Raw genomic sequence first — 24,070 nt, 5'->3', positions numbered from 1 at the left:
CCGCGGCCTCGTCCCTCGTCCCAGCCCCTGGCCCGCGCTTGTGCAGCCACCGGGGCTGGGGGCGCGGCGCGCGTTCCTCTCTCGAGCTTGGCGTCCGCGCGGCGATCGGGAGCAGGGGCGCCGGAGAGGTCGAGAGGCTCCACTGGGCCCCCGGGCGGCGGGCTGGCCCGGCTTCCCCCGTCCTCTGCCGTCCTCTCCGGGGAGGCCGTGCTACGGCGTCACCATGAGCTGCCCTTGTCTCTGCAGCACGGAGCGCTCATCTGTCCGGGGAGCCACGAAGTGGCCGCTCGTGACCGGGCCGGGCTGCGTGCGGACCCTGCCGTGTGGCATGAAGCATCCACACCTTTTAGTGCCCGGCTTTTCCCAGTGCAGGAGCCGTGACCCTCTCAGCAACACTGTGGCTTGGTGTCGAGGCCACGGCAGTGGGACCTTGGTGGACACCGGTGTTGACTTCCATGTCTGTTTACAGTTGTGAGGCTTCGCTGTGTCTCGTAGGCAGGTGAAGAATGGAGAAAGCTGTCCCTTCTCCCACACATTCGGCTGCTACACCCCGGAGGCCCTTGAGTTTCCTTGCAAGTGCATTGCTTCCCCTGAATTTGTTGTTTTGTTTTTTTGTGACAGGGTCTCACCATGTAGTTCATGCTGGCCTCAAAGTCACAGCGATCCTCCTAGCTCAGCCTCCCAAGTGCTGGGGTTACAGGCCTGCACCACAACGCTCAGCTTCCCCTGAATTTGAAGAGTCAAATAGCCTTTCTGGTTTTCTTTCTTTTCTCCCTTAACTTCCGAAAACCTGGAGGCTGAGCAGGAGAGCCGTGACACCCCACCCTCCTCCAGTTTGCACTGCTCAGGGCAGCCGGCAGCCGGCAGCCGGCAGCCGGCAGAAGGAAGGGCTGCCTGGCTGGGGTATGTGAGGTGTGCAGAGGTAGAAGGGTGCCTAAGCTGTGGCTGCTGGCGGGACCAGGAAGTTGTAGGCTGGGGGTCCTTGTGGTGTAGAGGAGGCTGGGACTGCCAGGTTGTGGTCTCGTTCCTGCTGCTGCCCTGGAAGTACCTCTGGCAGTTGCCTAGTCTCTTCTTCCTCTCTGGCCAGTTGCTGCTGGGGTTGTGTTGTGTGATGGTTTGGGGAGGGGAGTGGCTCAGTTTAACTATTCACTGCTCTGGTGGGGTGCTGCAGGGCCTTTGGGGGTGTCCCTTGCCTGCAGTGTGCAAGTATACAGGGCCCTCAGGATTTAACCCAGATGCAGGCCTCAGCTGGCATCTGAGCAGGCCTTATGCTGCTTTTTCTGTGGCCCTGTATCACAGTGCATCTGTCAAGGGAGAAGCCAGGGGTTGTGTGTTCATATTTCGTGTGTTTGTGAAACACACCGTCACAGTGAGGATTTGCCCTTGGGCATCAGACCCCCAAACCACCCTAGCTTTGCCCTGTCACCTCCTAGGTGTTCTTAGCAGTTACATTTCCTGGTTCCTGGTGCATCCCTGTATGTATGAGACTGTCCCCCTTGTACTGCACAAGTTGTGGCAGGGTAGGCCCTGGGGAGCAGGAGTCCCAGATGGCATCCCTCGGGGGAGGACCACAGCTCTGGCCAGAGAGTACAGGTTCTCTTATCAGAGCTGTGGCTGTGGCTGGGTCTCATTTCAGTGTGCCCCACAAGAAAGATGCCCCTTTCTGGATGGGCTGTGGCACTCTGTCCTGTACTTCCTTCCAGAGTTGGTATTTCCCGCAGGGGTTTGTGGCCCGGACTTGCTGCCAAGTGAGTTCACCAAACAGCAGAGTACAGGCTCTTCACTGAGTCTGGATTTGTGGCCAGTTATCTTAATCTTAGAGCAGCAGATAGAGGAAAAGTTTGTGATTGGCTAAAAGTACTTCTTGGTTTATTTCCAGGTAGCAGCAGTGTACTGCCATTGGCAATTTCCTCAAGTTAACATACCCTCAGTATTGAGGAGACATCAGCCAGAATCTGGGGGTCTGAGGTGCCTTGCCGCCCACCCCCCGTGGGGCTGTCCCTGGCCCCATCAGAGAAGGGTGTTCTTGGAAAATTATCTTAACAAATTCCTGGATTAGTTCCTCATGAGAGGTGCTTCCTCCACAGGCTACCTGAAAAGAAGGTAACAGCACTGAGTCTGGCCCAAGAGTAATCAAAGGAGGGTCCAGTGGAACAGCATTCTGAGGCTGTTGGTACAGATGGCCCATGTTGTCCTTAGGGTGGCCGTGGCAGGTCCCACTGACAAGTCAGGAGAGGCTCAGCCCAGTGTCTGCCCCTCTGTTGCCCAGTCTGGGCGTCGTGGGACTCCAGAGGCAGGTGATAGACAGGGCCCCAGGAGCCTCAGCTGCGCCTCACAGGCTCCTGAGAGTGGTCAGCCTGGGCCCTTCTGGTGGCCAGTCTTCAGTTGAGAAACACTTCTCTGCCTCAGCTTAGAATGAGTTTTTTTGTTTTGTTTTTTTGAGATAGGATCTCACTGTGTAGTTCAAACTGGTCTTGAATTCACTGTATAGTCCAGGCTGGCCTGAAACTCATTGCAGTCCTCCTGTCTCGGCCTCCTGAGTGCTGAGATTACAGGCATGCACCACCATGCCTGTCAAGATGAGTTCTTTTTGTTCATCCCTGGAGTGTGTTCCTCAGAAGCCTTGCACAAAAGCAACACTAGTTATCAGGAGCTGGGATCTCGCTTTGTGTGTGGCTCTATGGATGTGTTTCTCTGTATGGTTGACATTGCACTTCGTGTGTTGTCTCACAGCTTGGCCTCTTCTGTGCAGAAATGTTCATGGCACCAGGATGTGATGTGGGAGTGAGTCATTCTTTCAGGGGACCTGCAACTCAGTACAGTTTGGGAATTACCTGGCTCTGTTCTCTTTCAGTGCTGAACTCCAATGTGCAGCAATGGATGATGACAACCTGAACAAGCTCGTGGACCAAAGCCCAGGGCCAGATGGATGCCCCCGAGTTGGCCCTGCAGACCTGGTCAGCAGTTCTGGTGAGCTGCCCAGCACTGGGAGGGCCCCTGGAAGGAGCAAGGGCACCTTGTGTTTTCTGCAGGCCACTGGCCACCCTTGAGAGATGGTCTGCATTTCAATTTTCAGCTTTCAACCTTTCAAAAAAATTACTCTTTGGTTTTAAGTCATAGATGTATAGTACATTTGTTCCCTTTGTCTTTTGATTTTTTTTGTTATTTTGAGATGAAATCTTTTTTTAAAATTTAAAAAAAAATTTTTTTGGTACCAGGAATTGAACTTATGACCTCATACTTGCGAGGTAGGAGCTTATGCCACTGAGCTATATCCCCAGGTTGTTTTTATTTTTTTTTTGGTGGTACTGGGAATCAAACTCAAAACTTTGCGCTTGCCAGGCAGGCGCTTATGCCAGTGAGCTATATCCCCAGCCCCCAGTTTTTTTTTAATTTTAAAGAAAAAGTAAAACAGTTTCAAAACAAGATAACAGGAGGGTAACAATGGTTAATACATTGCATATTGTTATCTTTAAATTAATTACTCATAGTGCAAGATACTGACACTTAATTGTCCAAACATTAGTGCAAACCTTTCTTTTCAGTAATTTTTATTCATTTATTTTTAGTTTAGTTTTGTTTTGTTTTCCGGTACGGGGAATCGAACTCACGACCTTGCGCTTCCCAGGCAGGCGCTGTGCCGCTGAGCTAAATCCCCAGCCCTAAGCCTTTCTTTTCCATAAACAAAGGGAAATTAGTAGCATAATGATCTTAATTATTGTGTGTATATCCTTTTTTTTTTTTTTTTTTTGGTTTTTGGTTTTTGGTTTTTTTCCGGTACTAGGAATTGAACGCATGACCTCAGGCTTGCCAGGCAAGCACTTATGCCACTGAGCTATATCCCCAGCCCTTCTCTTCTTTTTTCCCCCATCCCAGGTTCTTTTTCCTTTTGGACAGTTTCTTCCCATGGTATACTATCTATTGTACATTTTGTTTTGTTTTGTGGTTTTTTCCTTTTTTTTTTTCTGGTACCAGGAATCGAACTCACGATGTTGCGCTTGCCAGGCAGGCACTGTGCTGCTGAGCTAAATCCCCAGCCCCTTCTATTGTACATTTTGGATCTTTTTTTTTTTTTTTAAACCACTGAACCACATCCCCAGCCCCCTACATTTTGGATCTTAATTACTCTTTCAGCTTCTCACACTAGGGAGACAATACGATGTTTACACATGCACGTGTGATTTATTTCACTGATGAATATGGTCTTGAGTTGCATCCATTTATGTATAAAAGCTTCCAGTTTATCCTTTTTTATGGCTGAGGAGTAATTTTTCTGGAGAGACACCCAGAATGGGAATAGCTTGGGCAAAGGGACCTCCAATCCTAGTTTTTTGAGGAATCTCTACACTGATTTCCACTGTGTTTGTGCCAGTTTATACTTCTGCAGAGTGGAGAAGGATTACTTTTTCTTCACAGCCCCTCCAGCATTTGTTACTGGTTGATTTGATGATAGCCATTCTTTTTGGGGTGAGATGGAATCTCAGTGTTGTTTTAATTTGCATTTCTCAAATGACCAGTGATAGTGAACATTTTTTCATATATTTATTTGCTGTTTGTATTTCTCTATCTGGGAAGTGTATATTCATCTCAGATGCCCATTTTTGGATTGGGTCTTTAAATTTGGGAGATGTGATTTTTTTTTTTTTTTTAGTTCTTTATATGTTCTTGACAGTAATCCTTTGTCTGAGGAACAGCTGCCAAACTTTTTTTCCCATATTGTGGGTTGTCTCTTCACTCTATGGTTTCTCTTCCTGTGCAAAAGCTTTTTAATAAGATGAGATCCAGGTTATTGATTCTTTGTGATAGTTCCTGTGTGATCGGGTTTTATTCATGAAGTCTTTGCCTTCACCAGTGTCTTCAAGAGTTTTACCTATTGTATCTTCCAGAAGATTTAATATTTCTGTTTTAATATTTAGATCTTTGATCCATTTGAGTTTAGTTTAGTGTATGGTGAAAGATATGAGTTCAGTATTAATCTTTGGCATGTGCAGAGCCAGTTTTTCCAGCACCATTTATTAAAGAGGCTGGCTGTCTTCCAGTGAATGAGTTTGGCACCTTTGTCAAAAGTAATGTGGCTGAGTATGTCTGGAGTTGTTTCTGTATCTTTTAATCTGTTCCATTGATCTTCTGGTCTGTTTTTTTTTTTGCCAGTACCGTGCTGTTTTTATTGTGTAGCTTTATAGTTTTGTTTTGTTTTGGTTTTGGTTTTTTTTGGTCTGTTTGAGACAGGGTCTCACTCTGCACTTCAGGCTGTCCTTGAGCTCACTTTGTAGCTCAGGCTGGTCTTGAGCTCTAAACGATGCTCCTGCCTCAGCCTCCCAAGTGCTGGGATTACAGGCGTGTGCCACCACGCCCAGCGAGGCTGTAGTATAATTTTAAGTCAGGGATTGCGATGCCCATTGCCTTGCCTTTGTTACCAAGAATTGCCTTTGCTGCTGTAGGTTTCTTCTAGTTCCAAGTGAATTTTAGGATTGTTTTCTCTATTCTGTGAGATATGCTGTTGGAATTTTGATCAGAATTGCATTAAATCTGTGTAACAGTTTTGGAAGTACGACCGTTTTCACTATATTGGTTGTTTCTACCCAAGAGCAAAGGATATTTTGGCATTTTCTGGTATCTGCTTCAATCTCCTCAGAGTAATGTAATTTTCAGTGTGTAGATGTTTTACTGTGTTAGATTGATTCCTAAGTATTTCTTTCTCTTTTTTTTTTTTTTTGGTTGCTATTGTGAAAAGTGTTGTTTCCCTAATTTCTCTCTTGATTAGTTTGTTATTCATATACAGGAAGGCTATTGATCTTTGAGTGTTGACTTTGTATGCTACTGAATTTGTTTATTAAGTCTAGCAGTTTTTTTATTACTTTCTTTTTTTTTTTTTTTTCTTTTTTTAGGTACGGAGAATTGAACTCAGGATCTTGTGTTTGCCAGGCAGGCACTTGTGCCGCTGAGCTATATCCCCAGCCCCAAGTCTAGCAGTTTTTTAGTGGAGTTTTTGGGGTCTTCTATATAGTGTATTGTATCATCTACAAATAATGATAGTTTAACTTTTTCTTGTCCCATCCTTATTCCTTTTATTTTTTTCTCTTGTTTAATTGCTCTAGCTAAAGTTATCAGAGTTATGTTGAACATGGGTGGATACAGTGGATATCCTTGTCTTGTTCCTGATTTTAGAGTGAAAGCTTTCAGTTTTTGTCCATTTGGTAGATGTTGGCTGTTGGTTTGTCATAGTTGGCTTTTATCAGATTGAGATAAAGACCATCTAGTCCAATTTTCTGTAGGGTTTTTATCATGAATGGGACTGGATTTGGTCAAAAGATTTTTCTGCACTTACTGAGATGGTCATACAGTTTTTGTCCTTGGCTCTGTTAATATGGTGTATTACATTTATTGATTTACATGTGTTGGTGCATCCCTAGGATGAATCCTACTTGGTCATGGTGTGTAATGTTCTTGATGGTTTGCTGCATTCTGTTTGCCAGTATCTCATTGAGGATTTTTGCATCTATATTCATTAGGGAGATTGGCCTGTAATTCTCTTTCTTAGTTGGGTCCCTCTCTGGTTTTGGTATCAGGGTAATACTTGAGATGAGATCTTGCTGTGTTGTCCGTACTGGCCTTATGATCCCGAATTCAAACAGTCTTGCCCACTCAGTCTCCCAGGTAGTGCCTGCTACTCTGCATGGCCTTTTGTATTATTTTTATTTTATTTATTTATTTATATATTTTTTTGCCTTTTTGAGACAGGGTTTCACTATGCAGCTGAGGCTGGCCTTGAACTCATTTTGTAGCCCAGGCAGGCCTCGAACTCACAGTGATCCTCCTGCCTCAGCCTCCCAAGTGCTGGGATTACAGGGGTGCGCCACCACACCTGGCCTGTCTTATTTTTTGTTTGTTTTGTTGTGGGTTTTTTTGTTGTTGTTTGTTTTTTGTTTTTTGTTTTTCACTGGTACCTGGAATCGAACTCACGACCTTGTGCTTGCCAGGCAGTCACTTTGCCTCTGAACTAAATCCCCAGCCCCGGCCTGTCTTATTTTTAATGCAGGCAACACAAAAGCAGATTTAAAGCTCTCCACTTTTCCCTTCAGCCCCATCTTACCAGCCCTGGGCAGTGTGGTAGCCCTTTGGCAAGGGCCTTAGTTGTGATACTATCCCTGAGGCCTGTGCTTTTATCACTGGTGGTTTAGAAGAAAGCAGCGATGGTCAAAGCGGAGACTCTGAGGAAGACACGGGCAGTGAGCATGGAGAGGAGACAGACAGAGAGGATGAGGAAGGGTCATCTGAGGAGGAAGACCCAGAAGACAGATCTGGTAAGATTTCCTGAGTAGTGTGTGGCTGTGTTGGATCTTCACAGCCTCCTGACTATCCTTTAGGGAGAGTCCTCTGCATGCTGGCCACATCCTGGCTGCTGTCTTCTGTTATGACTGCACTAGTACAGTGGCTCACCTCTGTCACATTCGACACAATTCCATAGGTCTCCTGTGGGAAGAGAAAACAGAAATGTCTAAGAACATGGAGTAGCTGGGACTAGGAGGTGACCAGCCTTGAATTTTTGTTTTGATAAGGAGAGGTCTTGCGAGCCCCTGACCTACCCGTGTGGCGTTCAGGTGCTGGGCAGGCAATCTGCCGACAGTTGTGTAGCCAGATATAGCTGGCCCAGAAACAGAGCATGTTGGCAGGTCCGTCTGTGGCTGTGCCTCTGCTTACTCTGTCCAGAATTGAGAGAGTGATGAGCACTGTTTGGCTTTATTAGGAAATTCCCAGCTTTCAGTCTGGTTGAGATTTGTGCCTATAAACTCCTTCAGGGAGCAGTGCTGGAAAGGGCAGTCTGCTCTGGTTCACTGGGGTGCTTTCTACCTATTCATGGCCACCCAGGGCTGTAGGGTACTCAGGCAGTTTCCCCTGACCTGGCCCGATAGCAGCCGCCTTCCTGTCTAGGTCAGCTCCCACTAACTTCCTCTGACATGGTCCTTGGGCCAAGAAATCATGCTCCTGAGCATCTCCTGTGGCCTGTGGATGTCAGTGTTAGAATGTCCCCCAAGGGTAACCTTTATGTTTCGGACATTGCTCACAGAAAACTGGCCTTGGCAGGCATTGCATGGGCCAGTATAACCTGACAGCTTGGCGTGTTATCCACCTCTACTTGCAGGGTTTAGGTTTTGAGTCTGTCCTGGGTTCAAGGTCACTGATGTGGCTTCTATTGCCTTGTCCCCCATTGTCCTGTTGCAGCAGGTCTTGGCACATGTGCTGGCGCTGACAGGGCTAAGGGGAGACATGAGGGGTGCTGTCAAGTCACTCCCTCTTTCCATTCTCAGACGTTGTGAGGGCCTGTTGGATGCCAACTCTGAGTGCTGGAGTCAAGGTGGAGCCTGTTTAGCCAGGGTCCTCCTGTCCTAGAGCTCATCTGTTGTGTAACAGCAGTCAGGATGCATGGTGAGAGATGTCAGGGGCCTCAGATATCAGCAGAGAGGGGCTCAGGGCTCTGGAGGTAAGGGGAAACTTTCAGAGAAGAGGATATCTGGGCCACAGCCTGAAGAATGTGTTGGCCAGGTAATGATGGGCACAGCATCAGGATGGAGTGTTTTTTTTTTTTTTTGTCTTTTTGAGACAGGGTCTTGTTATGCAGTTCAGGCTGTCCTTGAGCTCACTTTGTAGCCCAGGCTGGTCTCAAACTTGCAACGATCCTCCTGCCTCAGCCTCCTGAGTGCTGGGATTACAGACGTACGCCACCATGCCCAGCTGAGTGGAGTGTTCTTGAGGGACAGGTGGCACAGAGTCCCAGCCAGGTACAGGAGGAAGGAGGTGGGAAGGCACTGGTAGCTCTCTGTACCTGGTTCCTCCAGTGCCAGTGCCTCAGCAGCTGGTTGAGATGTAGCAAAAGTTGGAGAGGAGTTTCTCAGAGGGCTGCTCTGCTTTTTTTGCCCTGGTGTCTTCTCCCAGAGGCCATGTGCTGTACTGTGTTTGCTGCTGTGTCCCCAATTTGAGTGGGTCCTCAGCTCTCTCCATGAGTGCTCTCCCTTCTCCCACCAGGTCTGCAGCCATGGGCAGCCGGAGGTACTTCTCTGTGCGTTCTTTGTGTCCGGTACTCTGTTCGGTCTCTTTTCAGAGTGGTCGCTGTATGTGACCTGCCCTTCAAAGGAACTCTGCCCTTGGCTTCCACAGGCTGCCCTGCTGGTGCCAGCCCAGGTCATGCCTTCGTAGGTGTGGACCTCACTTACCCAGGCTAGAGTAGGGCACCTGCTTAGACCTTACTCACCTGTCTTCATCTGCCACCTCCACTCTGCTCAGGGTCCTTGTCCTTCTAATACTGAATGGATTTCCCTGTGCCCACAGCACTGCATGGAGCACAGGTGACCTGGGTTGCTGGTCTTCCTTCTAGCTTCTATAGAAAGAATCAGGTCACCTAGTGTCTCCTGTACTGTACAGACCCTTCCTTAGCCAGTGTCTTGGTTACTTTTCTCTCATTGCTGAGACAAAATACCCAACGTCCAAAATTAAGCAAGGAAAGGTTTATTTAGCTTACAGTTTGTGGAGGTTTCAGTACATAATTGGCTGGCTCTGAGGCAGAAGATAACAAAGCAACAAGAGCAAAGGGGGAAACGGCAGCGGAACGGCAGAACAGCCAGAGCAAAAAGGGAGGAATGGCCGCAAGCAGCTTCTTTCCCTGCCTTGCTTTGTAAATAGGCTACCACCACCTAAGGGGCATGTGGCTCTCACATAATTTCCATGCCCTCCTCTTCCACAGGCTCAGGATGTATACAAAGTAAGCACCCTGGCTTCCTGTTGAGTCACTTAGCCAAACCTCTAGACTCCCCAAGTTGACGCAATGTATCAACCATGACAGCCAGGCAGGAAGGTGCAATGAGTTGCCATTTGACCTCCTCCTTGGCATCTTCAGGGCTCTGGATTTATCTTGGAATTTTTTCCAGTCACCTCAAACCCAGCAGCATGGAATAGCATGTTTACCACCCTACTGTTTCAGGGGCTGGAGCCTGAGGACAGGTCAGCTGGGTCCTGCTCAAGGTCTCACCAGGTGGCTTCAAGTTGTTGGCCAGGCTGTACTTCCTTGGGCCAAGTCCTCATCTAAGCTCCGCCCGTTTAGGATCCTTGGCTGAGAGACTGGAGCCTGTTTTCCAGCAGTGTCAGTAGGGCCACCTCAGCTCTAGTTGGCTGTCCATCCTGGCAGGACGTGTCTCTCTGACTTCGCTCTCTGCATGCCACTGGAGAAATTTTGCTTTGAAAGAGTCACCTGGTAGGATTGTGTAGCAGGGATGACTGATGCCCTTTGCAGGTAGCAGCAGGACCTTCAGAAGGTCATCCAGCACTGCCACTGCGCCTCCTGCAGGGTGGAGTGCAGTAAAATCCTGCTTCCCTGGTCCGCAAAACTTAGATCCTTTGTATCTGTGTTGAGGAGTACAGGAAGAAAGGATGATGAACGTGTTTGCTGATGCTGTGTCCACTTGAAAACATCTCATTCCTCTGCTGGCCAGACCCCAGCCAAACTTCCCAGAAGTTGCCCATATCTCCATAATGTGTGTAACCTTTGTTTTTTAAAAGATGACCTGAAAATAGAAGGGAGACTATTGTTACACAAGAGGGAAGGAGTGCACATAGGAGGAGAGGTGTAAGGAGTTAGAAGGATGGATGGGATCAAAACATGCCATAGGCATGTGTGAAAATGGAATTCTAATATTTTATAAAGTTAATCGGTACTAATAAAAATGTACTACAAAAAGAAATTACCTATATCTGTTGTAGCCAGTGGCCCAGTTAAGAATTTGCATCCCTGAAGCAGGTGATTGGTTGTCACAAAGAAGTGTTAGAGACCCCTGTGGCTGTGCAGGGCTGCTGTCCTGAGGAGCACACTCCACATGTAGCAGTGCTGGGCCCTGGGGTCTCCTTAGCCCAGAGACTGCTGTTAAGTAGGGGAAAGCTCTCAGGACCTGGCCATATCAGTGGCCTGGGAGGTAGGTCCCGCAAGGAGCCAGAACTCTGAACAGAGGCCTGCTCATGGCCAGTGCTCCCTTTCACACAGCCAGTCCTGCCTTACACTAAAGCTGTAACACTTTCCTCAGGTTCTGAAGATTCTGAAGATGAAGTACAAACTTCAGAGGCACCTGAGGACCCTCTGGGGAGGCTGGAAGCTGGCAGTGTACTCACTTCGGATGAAGATGCAGAGAGCTGCCCGATTTGTCTCAATGTGTTCAGAGACCAGGCTGTGGGCACGCCAGAGACCTGTGCCCACTTCTTCTGCCTGGACTGCATTGTCGAGTGGTCCAGGGTGAGTTGGCCCATCCCCAGACACAGGGACGTCCCGGCACGGCCTGTGCCCTGGGCTTGGTCTGTCTGAGATTCCCTGTGAGTGAGGAGTTGGTGGAAGAGGGGCAAGGAGAGAACGACTTGCCAAGCCTGAACAGCGGACAAGCATCACAAACCCCTGTGTGTGCAGTCAGACCTGTGTGACTGGTCTGCCTGACGGGGTAGGTGCTGCTTGACACCACATCCTCACAGACACAGTGGGCTGTGGGTGCAGCTCAGCAGCTCACAGCAGAGGAGACACACGCGGGCATTACAGACCCACAGTGAGCCTTCAGAAGATGGGCTTCTGTCACACGCGTAGAACCACTGGAAAGATTTCAAAGAAGTAGAGTAGTGCACATGTGGCGGTGAGGACTCTGCCTCTCTCCTCTCACCTCATCTTTCCCTTAATGGCAGCATGGTCAGCTGCCACACCCTCTGGCACCCTCCTCTCTTCACCCGTGTCCCAGGGAGCTCAGGGATGTCTCTGTGCAGAGTGTAGACTTCGCTCGTGCTTCCATGCAGCCATGTATGTGCCAAAGGTGGCACACTAGCTGTCATTTGAGCATCTCTGACTCTGGACTGTGTTCCTGGTGGGTTAACCCTGATTAGATTCAGGGTTAGGTTTTTGTCAAAGCCTTCATTTAAATAGAAGATAGAAAATTGTGTTTCGTCACGTATGATGGCAAATGCCTATAATCCTAATACTGGGGAGGCTGAGGCAGGAGGATTGCTGCAAGTTTGAGGCTAGACTGGGCTACATAGTGCGTTCAAGGCTAGCCTAAACTGCATGATGAGACCCTGTTTTAAAAAAAAAAAAAAAAGTGTTTGCTGCATATCTCTTTTTTTTTTTTGAGACAAGTTCTCACTATGGAGTTCAGACGGGCCTTCAGCTCACTTTGTAGCCAAGGCTGGTCTCAAACTCACAAGGATCCTCCTGCCTTAGCCTCCCGAGTGCTGGGATTACAGGTGTGCACCACCACGGCTCCTGCTGAGTATCTCCTTGTAGCAAGCCAAACTGACTGGCCTATGCTGCAGGTCCCACGTTCCTTTTTTGGTCTGGACTTTCTCTGGTCCCTGAGTGCGGGGTCCCTGTTTATTTTCTTCCGGTACCGGGAATCAAACTCACGACCTTGTGCTTGCCAGGCAGGCGCTGTGCCGCTGAGCTAAATCCCTAGCCCCGGGGGTCCCTGTTTGGGTGCCATCTATAGGATCCAGTCTGTGAGCTTTGTATCCGACTGAGAGACCAGGTTGAAAAGGAGACAGAATGAGGCTAAAATGTCTCCCTTTGACAAAGAGCCTTGGGTGACAGGCACACTCTGCCTTTATTTACTCACACACGGGTACAAGCAATTGGAGTAACACAGCGTCCATCTGCCTTCCCTTAACCGTGGTACATGTCCAGATAAGCAGCAGGATCTCAGTTGTGCAAACTTTTCCCTGGAACCTGCAAGCATGACACGCTTGTATACCACTTTTCTTCTTAGTGCTCACAGAGGAGGCCAGTTAGACTTTAATCTTGCTATCTGGTCTCCTACATTGCGTGTTTGGTAATTACTAGAGAACAGAAGAAAAAAGATGTAAGGATTGGACAGGAGAGTGTATTTCTAGGTAGTGTTTGCAAGTAAAAGGAAGTGTTGAACTGCTTTTAGCAGGATTGCTGGGCACAGGGTTAATAAAGATAAAAATGGGATTCAAACCATAAAATGATGCATAAGACAAGTTTTCTGAAACAGTTGCACACTGAAGTGTAGAAAGGCCTATGCTGGAAGGAGGTATGTAGGAGGGATGGCCAGTGATGTGGGCCACAGTCCCTGCAGGATGCACCTCACAACACTTGACAGACCCTGGAATTCACATGATAGGACAATAAGAAAACAAGCACTGCAAAGATTGCTTTGAAGGAGGGAGAAGGGCTAGGGATATAGTTCAGGGCCCAGCACCTGCCTGGCAAGTGCAGGTTGTGAGTTAGGTTCCTGGTACCAAAAAATAGAAAGGAGAGGTTACCTGTTGGGTACTGAGATCTATAAAACTATAGTGACCAAACTTGGATTAGTTCAGAATAAAACCCAGACCCAGGGAGTACACAGGGTATCCAAAGGAGGTTGGGACATGCTGTGGTACAGGGTGGCTCTGCTGCTGGGGAGGGTGGGGCTCTCTGAGAACCAGGGCCCTGGGCTTACCACACACACTCCTGGAGGAATGCAGAAATGGAAAGGGACACTCTGGAACTCCTGGAGAGTAGAGGGGGCTCCTAAAGGGTCAGCAAAGATCTGGGATAGAGGTGAATGTGAGGGGCTTAGCAGCATGGTCTTGGGGAAACTGACCCCCCAGGAGGCACTGTGGCACACCCACTCCACTGGATGAGTGGACTGGGCAGAGCCTCAGACTCAGACTCCTAGCGAACATGGCTGCATCCAGAGATACACCCAGTGGTGTGGACCACAGGCCTAGGCCACCTGCTTAGTGGGAAGGAGGGCAGAGCTCAGTGCCCAGTGTGCAGTGTGACTCCATCTGTAAGAAATACAGGACACAGGCCCTCGGGACACAGGAGAGTGGAGGGGATAGCAGGGTGCCAGCTCCATGGGATGAGCGTGCATCAGAACCACCAAGATGTACAGCTAAGTTTTAGTGTGTTGTATTGTGTATGGTCTCTTTCAGTAAAGGCCATGAAAAGAAAAATAATTGCTGCAGGAGTCTGATCAGTGTCCATGCTATGAAAACAAATACTGAAGACCTTCCAGATAGCACCTCATCTTGGGAAAGCTGAGGTTTTAGGTTTTTTTGTTTTTTGGGGGGTTTTTTTTGTTTTTGTTTTGTTTTTGTTTTGTTGTTTTTGTTTTTGTTTTTTTGGTCTTTTTGAGACAGGGTCTTGCTATGCAGTTCAGGTTGGCCTTGAGCTTACTTTGTAGCCCAGGCTGGTCTTGAACTCACAGTGATCCTCCTGCCTTAGCCTCCCGAGTGCTGGGATTACAGGCGTGCGCCACCATGCCCGGCTCTGAGGGGTTTTTTGTTTTTGTTTTTGTTTGTTTTGTTTTTTGAGACTAGGTATTGTTATGGAGCTCAGGCTGACCTTGAACTCACTGTGTAGCCCAGGCTGGCTTTGAACTCACAGCAGTCTTCCTACTGCAGCCTCCTGAATGCTGGGATTACAAGTATGCACCACCACGCCTGGCACATAGCCAACAATTTGAACAGAGGTTCACAGGGATAACCATATGCTGTCCCAGCTAAAATGCTGGCTCTCCCTACATCCCATGTACAAAGCCCTATGTGTGAATGGTCCTGCCCATAGCCTCCCTTATTCCCTTTCTCCCTCCCTGCACAGCCCTTGGGGCAGGTGTTTGTGTTTCCGTCGCTGCTTTGTCCCTAGCGTGTAGCACCAGGCCAGGCACAGGGACACTCAGTAGTGTAAAAGGAACTTTTAATATCTAAGTGAATTTTTTATTTTGAAGATGTTATTGGTAGTGAAAGTGATTGGAATATAATTTTTTTGACACAGGAACTTGATATAATTTTATTTCTTACAGAATGCAAACTCCTGTCCAGTTGATCGAACGATATTTAACTGTATTTGTATTCGAGCTCAGTTTGGTGGTAAAATCTTAAAGAAGGTAAGTGTAGATGCTGCCCCTTTGTGTCCCTAACTGAGGCAAGAGCATGCTTTTAGAAGGTGATTTGCTCTCCCGAAATGAGTGGGTGGTGATTAGATGTCTTTGGAAATGGACTGATGTGCCCTTTGTGGCTATGAGCATGGAGCTGGGGCTGGAGCTTCTTGTCTGGGCAGTGGGCTGTGGGCTGTGGGTGGGGGCAGTGGCCAGGATGGTGGGGGTTCCTAAGCCTCAACTGCCACACCCTCCTCTGGAAGAGCTTCCTGTTGTCAGCAGAAGGGTGAGGGCCTAGAGGAAGCCTTTCCCCCCGGCCAGGTTTCCCAAAATGCTGGCTTGTGTTCTCTTGGGTGAACAGGACAGTGTTTTCCTCAGTTGACTTGCTTCTTTGCTTCTCCATTGTGTATGCTTTTTGTTATTGCAGTGCTTGTAGTTGAATCTAGGGATATATGCTGGGCACGTGCTCTGCTGCTGAACCACATCCCCAGCCCCTACCACCCCTTTTTTTCAGTTTTCAGTTTTAAGACAGGGTCTCACTAAATTGATGGTGCTGGGCTTGGATTTGTAATCCTCTGTCTCAGCCTTTGATACTGTATTTTTGTTCATTTTTTGTTTTTCGTTGGTAGTGGGAATTGAACTCAGGACCTTGTGCTTGCTAGGCAGTGCTGCACCGCTGAGCTATATCCCTGGCCTGCCACAGCCTCTGAGTAGGTGGGATTACAGTTGTGTCCCACACCTACTTTTTTTAGTTTATAGAGTGTAAGAAGCCACATATATGTTCAGGGGAGAGTTTAGCTCCTTTGTGTACAGATTTCTCTGGGGCATGAGCATCCTCCTGCACTAACCTCTTAGGTTTGGCCTCTTAGAGGCCACTTCCTCTTGCTGGCTCAAGCATGCCTGCCACTATCTCTGCACTTGGTCCTCTGCCTGGACAGCTCAGGCTCAGGGACATGTTGACAGATATCTGCAGTTAGACTTCTCAAGCTAGTGCTGTTGGAGCTGGTGTAGGACCCAGTGGGCCAAGGTATAGGCTGCCTCCGCCTGAGCAAAGGCTGTTTGCAAGCTGGGCTATGGGCTGATGAGCCTGCGAGAGTAAGGGCCTAATAGGCCTAATAGGGAGATGGGGCCCAGAGCCTAATAGGGAGATGGGCAGGGCATGGGTTTCCCCTTTCAGAGCAAGTGTGTCATAGCCCTTGCATGCCCTGTCGACTGGAGCGAAGGTGTGCTCTCCATGCTTGGCTGCTGACCCCTGATGAAGCTGTGCACCAGAACAAGTGTTTGCTTAGTTGTTACTGGTTTCTGAGCAGTGTGTGTGTAGTGCCTGGGGGTGGAGCCCAGGGCCTTCCACAGGCTAGGTGGGTGTCCACTGCTGCACTGTGCTCCTGCCCAGCCTCTGAGCTCTGAGCAGTGCTGTTTAACTCTGCCCCTGTTTTCCACTCTGTGCCTCTCTCCGTCCATGTCTCTTTGTGTGTTCAGCTTGCTCTCTGCTTACCTGTTTTGAGGTTGAGAGAGTGTGAAGGATTGTGTGCGTGTCTTGTAAGGACTCCAAGTCCATGCAGCCTGGGTAGATTGCAGGCCAGTAAATGGCTCTGGGATAGCTGCACACTGCTACCAGCTGGCCCCCTGGGTTTCAGGGTCTATCTGGAGTGTGACCAGCAGTTCTGTCTTCAGATGCCAGTGGAGAACACTAGAGCCTGTGAGGAGGAAGAGGAGGAGGACCCCACCTTCTGTGAGGTGTGCGGCAGGAGTGACCGTGAGGACCGGCTCCTCCTCTGCGATGGCTGTGATGCAGGGTAAGGGTGGTGGGGCCTGTCTGAGGGGCACAGGGTAGGGGTGCCAGAGTTGCCCCAGTCTGACCTGGCTTCTTGTATTGAGCACTGAGCTCGCCTGCCCCAACAGCTGCGTCGAGTTCTGTAGACAGCAGCTGCTGCAGGCTGTCCATGCTCCTGCTATCTCCACCTCTGCCTTTCCCTAAAATCATGCTGAGGCTCACATGGGTGACTGTAATGTACCCCCGCAGCAGAGATGGTCTGGGGGCCTCCTGAAAGAGGTGTGTAGGTTGGGAGCCCTGTGGGAGGAGCTCCGTGGCCGCGCTGTCCTGACCACCTTCATCCCTTAGGTTTCTGACTCCTACATGACCCCAGGTTGCTTCTAGATGCCTTTCGTGGGCCTGGCACTCCAGAGGATCAGGGACCCTGCTCTGTGCTGGCAGGCTCTGGCTAGAGTCCCCATCGATCTTTTGGGTTTTAGTAGACTCCTTGTCTCCTGCTGAGGCTTTGGGCATTGATGTGAAGGTTTTTTCTAGTGCTGAGCATGGTGGCACACACCTGTAATCTCAGCACTTGGGAGGCTGAGGCAGAAGGATTGTTGGGAGTTGGAGACCAGCCTGGGCCACAAAGTGAGCTCAAGGCCAACCTGAGCTGCATAGTGAGACCCTGTCTCAAAAAGACCAAAAAAAAAAAACCATGAGTTTTTCTGTGTGATAGCATGGTGAGAGGGTAATGGGGACCTTCCCCTGGGATGTGCTTAGCGGGTGTTGAAGGAATATGGAGACAAGGGCCTGCAGTGCTCTTTGGTGGAGCTGGGAGTCTCAGGGTTTGGTCAGGAGCCTGTATCCCCCCAGAATTGTGCACACACACCCGACCTTTCATTCTCCTCTACACTTGCCCACCCTTGTCAACTTCCGCACCCTCACCTCCCATTGGGTGGTACTCACTACACAAGGCCTGTTCATCTTGTGAGCTTCCTCGGGCTCTGGCACTCGGCCTCTGCAGTGTCCTCCACCCGTCACCATCCTGTCTGTCTCCCTACTCACCAGGCTCAGCTGGAACCGACGTGTGGTCACAGTTTGTTGAATACCTCAACCCCATAGATGTTTACCTCCTTAGGATCCTTTATGTGTGTTCACTGCATATTGCTCAGAGCATGTGCTCACTTTGATATGTAGGTGGGTTTTTTGTTTTGTTTTTTGGGGTTACTTTTTGGTACCAGCAGTCAAACTTAGGACCTCAAACTTGCTAGGCAGATGCTGTGCCTCTGAGCTATATCCCTGGCTCTTCCTTTGTTTTCTGTTTCATTGTATTAGTCAGGTTGCCTCAGTTTGGACCTTCCTGCCTCAGCCTTTCAAGTAGCAGGGATTACAGGCACATCCAGCCTTTTTTATTTTGAGAAGGGGTCTTGCTGTGCTACCCAGGCTGCCTTGAACTCCTGGGCTCAAGCAATCCTCCTGCCTCAGCTTCAAGAGCAACAGAGAGCACAGGCACGAATGAGCCACTGCATCTGGCTGTGGTGTGTGCTGCTTTTGTTGATGACTGTTTGGAGGGTACAAGTACTAAGAGGTCCTAGCGTAGTCTACCACGCTGGCACACCGCTTAGTGAATGGATTGCCAGTTGCTACTGTGAGTATAAGTAGAAAGTTCAAAAAGGCGATTCAATGGAGACAGAGGCTAGGGGCAGGGGCTTAGCACTGTTCACATCTGAGATAGCTCTTCCTGCTGTTGTGGCTCCCCCAGTCATTTACTTATTCTAGTAGAGTGTGTATGTCTGTGTGTGTGTTAGTGGGTATTGAGCTCCATGAGCAATGAGCTATATCCCTACAGATTTTTATTTTGTTTGAGACAGGGTCTCAGAATTGCCTAGGCTGCTGGCCTTTCACTTGCTTCTCCTGCCCAGGTCTTCTGAGCAGCTAGGATCACAGGCGTGTGCCACACAACCAGCTCCAGTAAACTTCTAGCAGTCTCTGGAGAGTTTTACAGTTGTATTAAAACTTTGTATTGTAAAGTTCATTTGTAAATTGACTTGATTTTATGTGCTTGAATTAGTCACTAGATAAAAGAACTCAAGTACATAAAAATTCTGATGGATCTAAAACATTAAAACTAATTGCCAGGTGTGGTGGCACATGGCTGTAATCCCAGCATTCAGGAGGCTGAAGCAAGAGAATAACTATGAGTTCAAAGCATGGGATATAAAGTGAGTTCTAGGGCAGCCTGCACCATACAGTGAGACCCTGTCTCAAAAAGACCAAATATATGGCCACTAAACACAGTACTCTTACATTTATATATACTGGCACACTGGGAATATTTGCAGTTAGCTAAATTTTCTTATAACTAAGATGTTCAAGTCAGAAGACTAAAATTGCTCGACCATTCAAGTGGCATCAGGGTGGGATTTGTTTTGTTTTGTCTTTTTTTTGTGTGTGTGTGTCTTTTTCAGACAGGGTCTCGATATGCAGTTCAGGCTGGCCTTGAGCTCACTTTGTAGCCCAGGCGGGTCTCAAACTTGCAACGATCCTCCTGCCTTAGCTTCCCTAGTGCTGGGATTACAAGTGTGCACCACCACGCCTGGCCGGAGTGTTTTTAAGATTGCAAACCGAGCTGGGCGTGGTGGTGCACGCCTGTAATCCCAGCACTCGGGAGGTGAGGGAGGAGGATTGCTGTGAGTTTGAGGCCAGCCTGAAGTGTATAGTGAAATCCTGTCTCAGAAAAACCAAAAAAGATTGTAGACCAAGTTAAAAGTGTGTATTCTGGGCTGGCTATGCTGCACGGTCTACCAGCTCCACCCCACCTCTGGATGCTATCACCCTGGGGAGAGGCTTGGGAAATTATGGTGTTCTGACTCCAGATGTGGGGATCCTGCCTCAGCTCTGGTCCTGTAGTCCATCAAGTCTGCTTGCCTGGCAAGGTGCTGTCAGACCCCCAAGTGGGGTTCAGTTGTCACCTACACTGAGTGAGCAGCTGGCTATCTGGGCTGTGTGTCACTCCCACACGCCCTCGAGGGATTCAGTTGCCTTGCTGGAGCAGCAACCAGAACTGAGGGAAGCATTTATGTTTACCACAAGGAGAGGCCGTGGGGGGTGTGGGGAGGGTGAGTACCTCTGTGCCCTCTCTGGACAGTCCCCTCTGACCCCTGCACACTCAGCTGTCCAGAAACACTCGGAGTCCCTTGCACAGGCAGGATTGATTGAGCCATGGAAGCATGTGGCAATGAGGCTGGACAGAGGGGAGATCCCAGTGGCAACAGAGTCCTCATTGTCCCCAAGGGCCAGCAGGGAAGGTCAGAGTCTTTGGGGAGGAAGTTCTGCACTGGTAGCTGTGGACAGCAACTAAAACGTGTACTCGTCATATCCCAAGTGGCACAGTTAGTCCCTCACAGGCATGGTGCAGACCCAAGCGAGCGTAGGTGCTAACTTGCCTACTGGTGAAGCCCAGGGCCAGGGCTGGGACAGACAGCGTGCCCTCTTTCCTGCAGGTACCACATGGAGTGTCTGGATCCCCCGCTCCAGGAGGTGCCTGTGGATGAATGGTTCTGTCCGCAATGTGCTACGCCGGGCTCTGGCTCTGCTGCTGGTAATGCCTGTCCTGTCTCATCCGTAGGTGGGGTCCTGGAGGAGGACAGGGAGCAGGGCCAGTGGTGGGGGCCCTCTGGGACTCATTTGTGCTCTTGTGGGGGAGTTGCGGAGACTCAGCATTGCCAGGCTGTGGTGGGACCATGGATCTGGGGGTGCCAGTCTACAAGGCCTGGAGAAGTTCTTGGGAGAAGTCAGTCCTGTCACCTGGCCTGGTGTGCCTGGGTGGCCCCAGGTGAACCATGATACGGGTGTTTCTTTCCAAGATGTGGCCCCGGTGAGTGAGGAGGAGGTCTCCCTGCTTTTGGCCGATGTAGTGCCCACCACCAGCAGGCTGCGGCCACGCATAGGCCGAATCCGGGCCATCGCCAGGACAAGGCAGAGTGAGAGAGTGAGGGCGACAGTGAACCGGAACCGGATCTCCACAGCCAGGAGGGTCCAGGTGGGTGGCATTGCCAGGCCTGTCCTGCTCAGCTTGGTCTCCAGTCTAGACTTGGTTGGGAGGGTGTGGTCAGCGTGTCATGGTACAAGGCTGTGTGCAGCCAACCCTGGAGGGAACGGTGCCTCATTGTGGGCCAGCGTGAGGCACCACTGGGGCCCTGGTCCAGGTATATGGGAAACAGAGGGTGAATCTGGAGGCCCCCACCCTGCGTATACACCACGCACATACTTACACCGGGCCCATGCTGGTTCCTCACCCCAGGTGTGCTGAATGTCCTTCCGCACTTACACCCCGGGTCCTCTGTGTTAGGTGCTTGCTCTCTGTGGACTTTGCTGGGTAGGGTGGCAGCACCTTCTCTACGTCAGGTCTGTCTGTGGACAGCATGGTGCCAGAGCAGCTGAGTTCCATGTGGGTGGGGAAACGGCCTGCCCCATGGATGCCCATAAAGCCCCGTCTGTCTCCTCTCTGCTTCCCCAGTGTCTACCATGTCTGTGGGTAGCTAGTTCTTATCCCTCTCAAGTCAATTCTCCTCTGTCCTATCCACCCGCTTCTCTGGTTCCACCAGCTCCCATCTGTCTCCTTCCTACCCCTCAGCTGAAATCTGTGCTCCTCAGGACCTGCCCACTGACTCAGTTTGCCACCCACTTGTCTAGCTCAGTTGGGAACCACTGTTTTCGTGGCCCTGCTGGCCCTGGGCTCTGCAGAAGAGCCTGCGGGGCAGATTCTGTTGATCTTGGTGGACCCTGTTCAGGGCTCCATGCATGAGTCTGTGCAGGGTCTCTGCCATGGAGACATGGTCACCTGTTTGTTTTGTTACCTGCCTACCCTTTCTGCTCCTACCTGTGCAGCACGTGCCAAGGTACCTGATGTCCTCCCTGTTGGATGAAACCATTGAAGCGGTAGCAACTGGTCTGAGCACGGCTGTATACCAGCGTCCACTGACACCTCGGACCCCCGCCCGACGGAAAAGGAAGACAGGTAGGGGCAGGCACTGTGTCCCCGCCGGGGCTCTGCCCTGAAATCCCTACCTGTGGTCATCTCTGCTTCTTCCTGGAAACCTAATTTTCTCAGCCAGAACTATAGTTGTCCTCCATATTCATGAGATCACATCTGCGGCTTCATACAACCACAGATTGAGAATATTGGGGGAAAACTGGATCAGTGCATAAACTTTTCCTGTCACTGGTTTTTAAACCTCACAGTAACAGCATTCACACAGCCTCTGCGCTGTGTTCTGTGTTGGAAGCACACAGAGGGTGTATGTAGAATATACAAGGGTACCATTTCATACAAGGGCCTGGAAGAGTTGGGTCTTGGTATTCTGAGGGTGTCCTGGAGCCCCCACCCCACAGCAGGGTGACTGACCTGGCAGAGAGGCTGGTAGCCTGATGCCATCGTTGTTGCTTTCCGTAGTGTAGTGCTGATGTCACAGTGTCTGAAGGTGTGTGGTACCCTTGGAGTCCGTGTAGTCACCTGTGTCTGCTTGGTGTCTCTGTTGCTGAGGAAGAGTCCAGCGTACAAATGTGCCAGTCTGTGGACCTTGTGCCTGCTGGTGGGCGTCAGGGTTGTTTCCAGTTGGAGCTCCGCAGTAAAGCTGCCGTGAGCGACCGGTGGTGAGGAGTGGGGAGGTTGAGTGCCAGGTGAAAGTACACTTAACCTGAGAATAGGGAACCAGGTATCCTCCAGGTCCTGGTGCCATTTCCTGTGGGCATTAGCAACGTGTGAATGGCCTGGTCACTCCAGGCTCTTGTCAACCCTTGGGTGGTTGGGATTTTGTTTCTGCTATACCTGTGAACATGGGGGCCAAGTAGTCTTCTTACTGTGCTCTGCGGTTGCCCTGAAGCCCAGAGGCTGTGGTTTATTTCTCCCTTTAAAAAAAACCCATGCCGGACTAGGTGTGCAACTCTAATCCCAGCAATCGAAGAAAGGCTGACTCAGGAGGATCACCAAGAGAGTTCCAGGCTAAGCTGGACTATAGAGTGAGAACTTGCCTCAAACTTAATTAATTATTTTTTTAAAAATACTCTTGCCAGGCATCATGGCACACACCTGAAGTCCCAGATAATTTGGAAGCTGAGGCAAAAAGATCATAAGTTTGAAGCCAGCCTGGGCAACTTAGAACCTGTTCCAAAGTTTTAAAAAGGACGTGGTGTACCCCAGTACACACACAAAACTAGGATTTGGGATATAGCTCAGTTGTAGAGTACTTACCTGTGTCAAGCATGTACAATGCCCTGGGTTTAGTCCCTACCACTGAATAAAAAATAAATATAAACACATAAATACAAATACATGCTGTATATGTGTGTCTGTCGTTTAGCTATCTTGTCTGTCTACCTTGAATGGAGGCTTAAGCCTATAATTCCAGCTACAAAGACCAAATACTGTCCTAGCGCCCTCCCAGGCTTGATGTCTGGGTGGCCATGCAGGGCAAGCAGCCCAGCACACAGCAAAATGCATCCTCTTTTAGGGAGGCGGAAGAAAGTGCCAGGAAGAAAGAAAACCCGGGCCAGGTTGTCTGTGAAAAGTAAGAGCACAGGTGCAAGATCCAAGAAACGCCAGCATCGAGTGAAGAAGAGGAAAGGAAAAATGCTGAAGGTAGAGCCATGGTGGGGGTCACTAGGCTTCACCAGCTCCGGGTGGGAGGTAGTGGGCAGGTCTCCAGGCCCTCTGGAGTAGGTGTGCCCTTGGTGTCAGGCCAGGCACCACCCTGTGGTAGTGAGTGGCGGCTCCGGGTGGTGGGTGGATAGTGTCCTGGGGGGACTGGGCAAGCATCCTCCGGGCAGCAGGGAGCCACGCCCGAGCAGTCTGGGCTCCTGGACAAGGCAGTGGGCACCATGACTGCTGGGACAGATGCCCTTGCTGGCCTTGGGAGACCCTTGTGTGTGTGAGCATCCCTGCCAGGGGCCCTTTTCAAGTCCTCTGTCCTCGTTCAGAGTTTCAGCCATTAGCCATGTGTTCGCTGTGCCTTTATGTGAATTCTTACCCAAGATAATTGTCCATTTCTTAATCCAGATGCATTTCTATAGTGTTCATTTATGTAAAGGTAGGGCTTAGTTTTAATGGAGTTGGAATGTGTGCCTAGTGTTCCCTGAGTGCAGAGTGTTGCTGTTTTGGGCAGGGGCAATGGGGCAGTGCCCGGAACATTCCAGGGTGTTCCTGGCTCCCCCAACTTCCCTGCTGCTTCTGCCTATTTCCGGTTCTGCTCTTTCTCTGGTGGATGGAGTCTGGACCGTGCCTGTGCCACATATAGGGTGGTACATGGGGTTATGGTACCCTGGGAGAGGTCCCCACTGGAGGGCCTGGGATCTGGAGGAAGTAGTTATTTTTACTTCAGCAGCTGGGGAGTAATTTTAGCTGAAATGATAGTTTAGTGTC

At 49.8% G+C, this 24,070-nt stretch overlaps 1 protein-coding gene across 2 annotated transcripts in view; it reads left to right on the top strand.

The window, feature by feature from the left end:
* The window catches only part of Phrf1 (PHD and ring finger domains 1), a 30,699-nt gene that overhangs the window by 417 nt on the left and 6,212 nt on the right, over positions 1-24,070 (top strand). For both annotated transcript variants that reach the window (XM_005401832.2, XM_005401833.2), the window contains exons 2-10: positions 2,855-2,970; positions 7,182-7,304; positions 11,070-11,275; positions 14,823-14,906; positions 16,572-16,693; positions 20,154-20,251; positions 20,517-20,692; positions 21,541-21,670; positions 23,163-23,290. In XM_005401832.2, the coding sequence (XP_005401889.1) occupies positions 2,877-2,970; positions 7,182-7,304; positions 11,070-11,275; positions 14,823-14,906; positions 16,572-16,693; positions 20,154-20,251; positions 20,517-20,692; positions 21,541-21,670; positions 23,163-23,290 (1,161 nt within the window). In that variant the 5' untranslated portion in view covers positions 2,855-2,876. The remainder of the gene's footprint in view (positions 1-2,854; positions 2,971-7,181; positions 7,305-11,069; positions 11,276-14,822; positions 14,907-16,571; positions 16,694-20,153; positions 20,252-20,516; positions 20,693-21,540; positions 21,671-23,162; positions 23,291-24,070) is intronic.

This window comes from Chinchilla lanigera, unplaced genomic scaffold (assembly GCF_000276665.1).
Source record: "Chinchilla lanigera isolate Chin_1 unplaced genomic scaffold, ChiLan1.0 scaffold00075, whole genome shotgun sequence".
NCBI lineage: Eukaryota > Metazoa > Chordata > Mammalia > Rodentia > Chinchillidae > Chinchilla > Chinchilla lanigera.
Note: the sequence above shows the minus strand (reverse complement) of the source record. Positions and strands in the feature narration are given on the sequence as shown.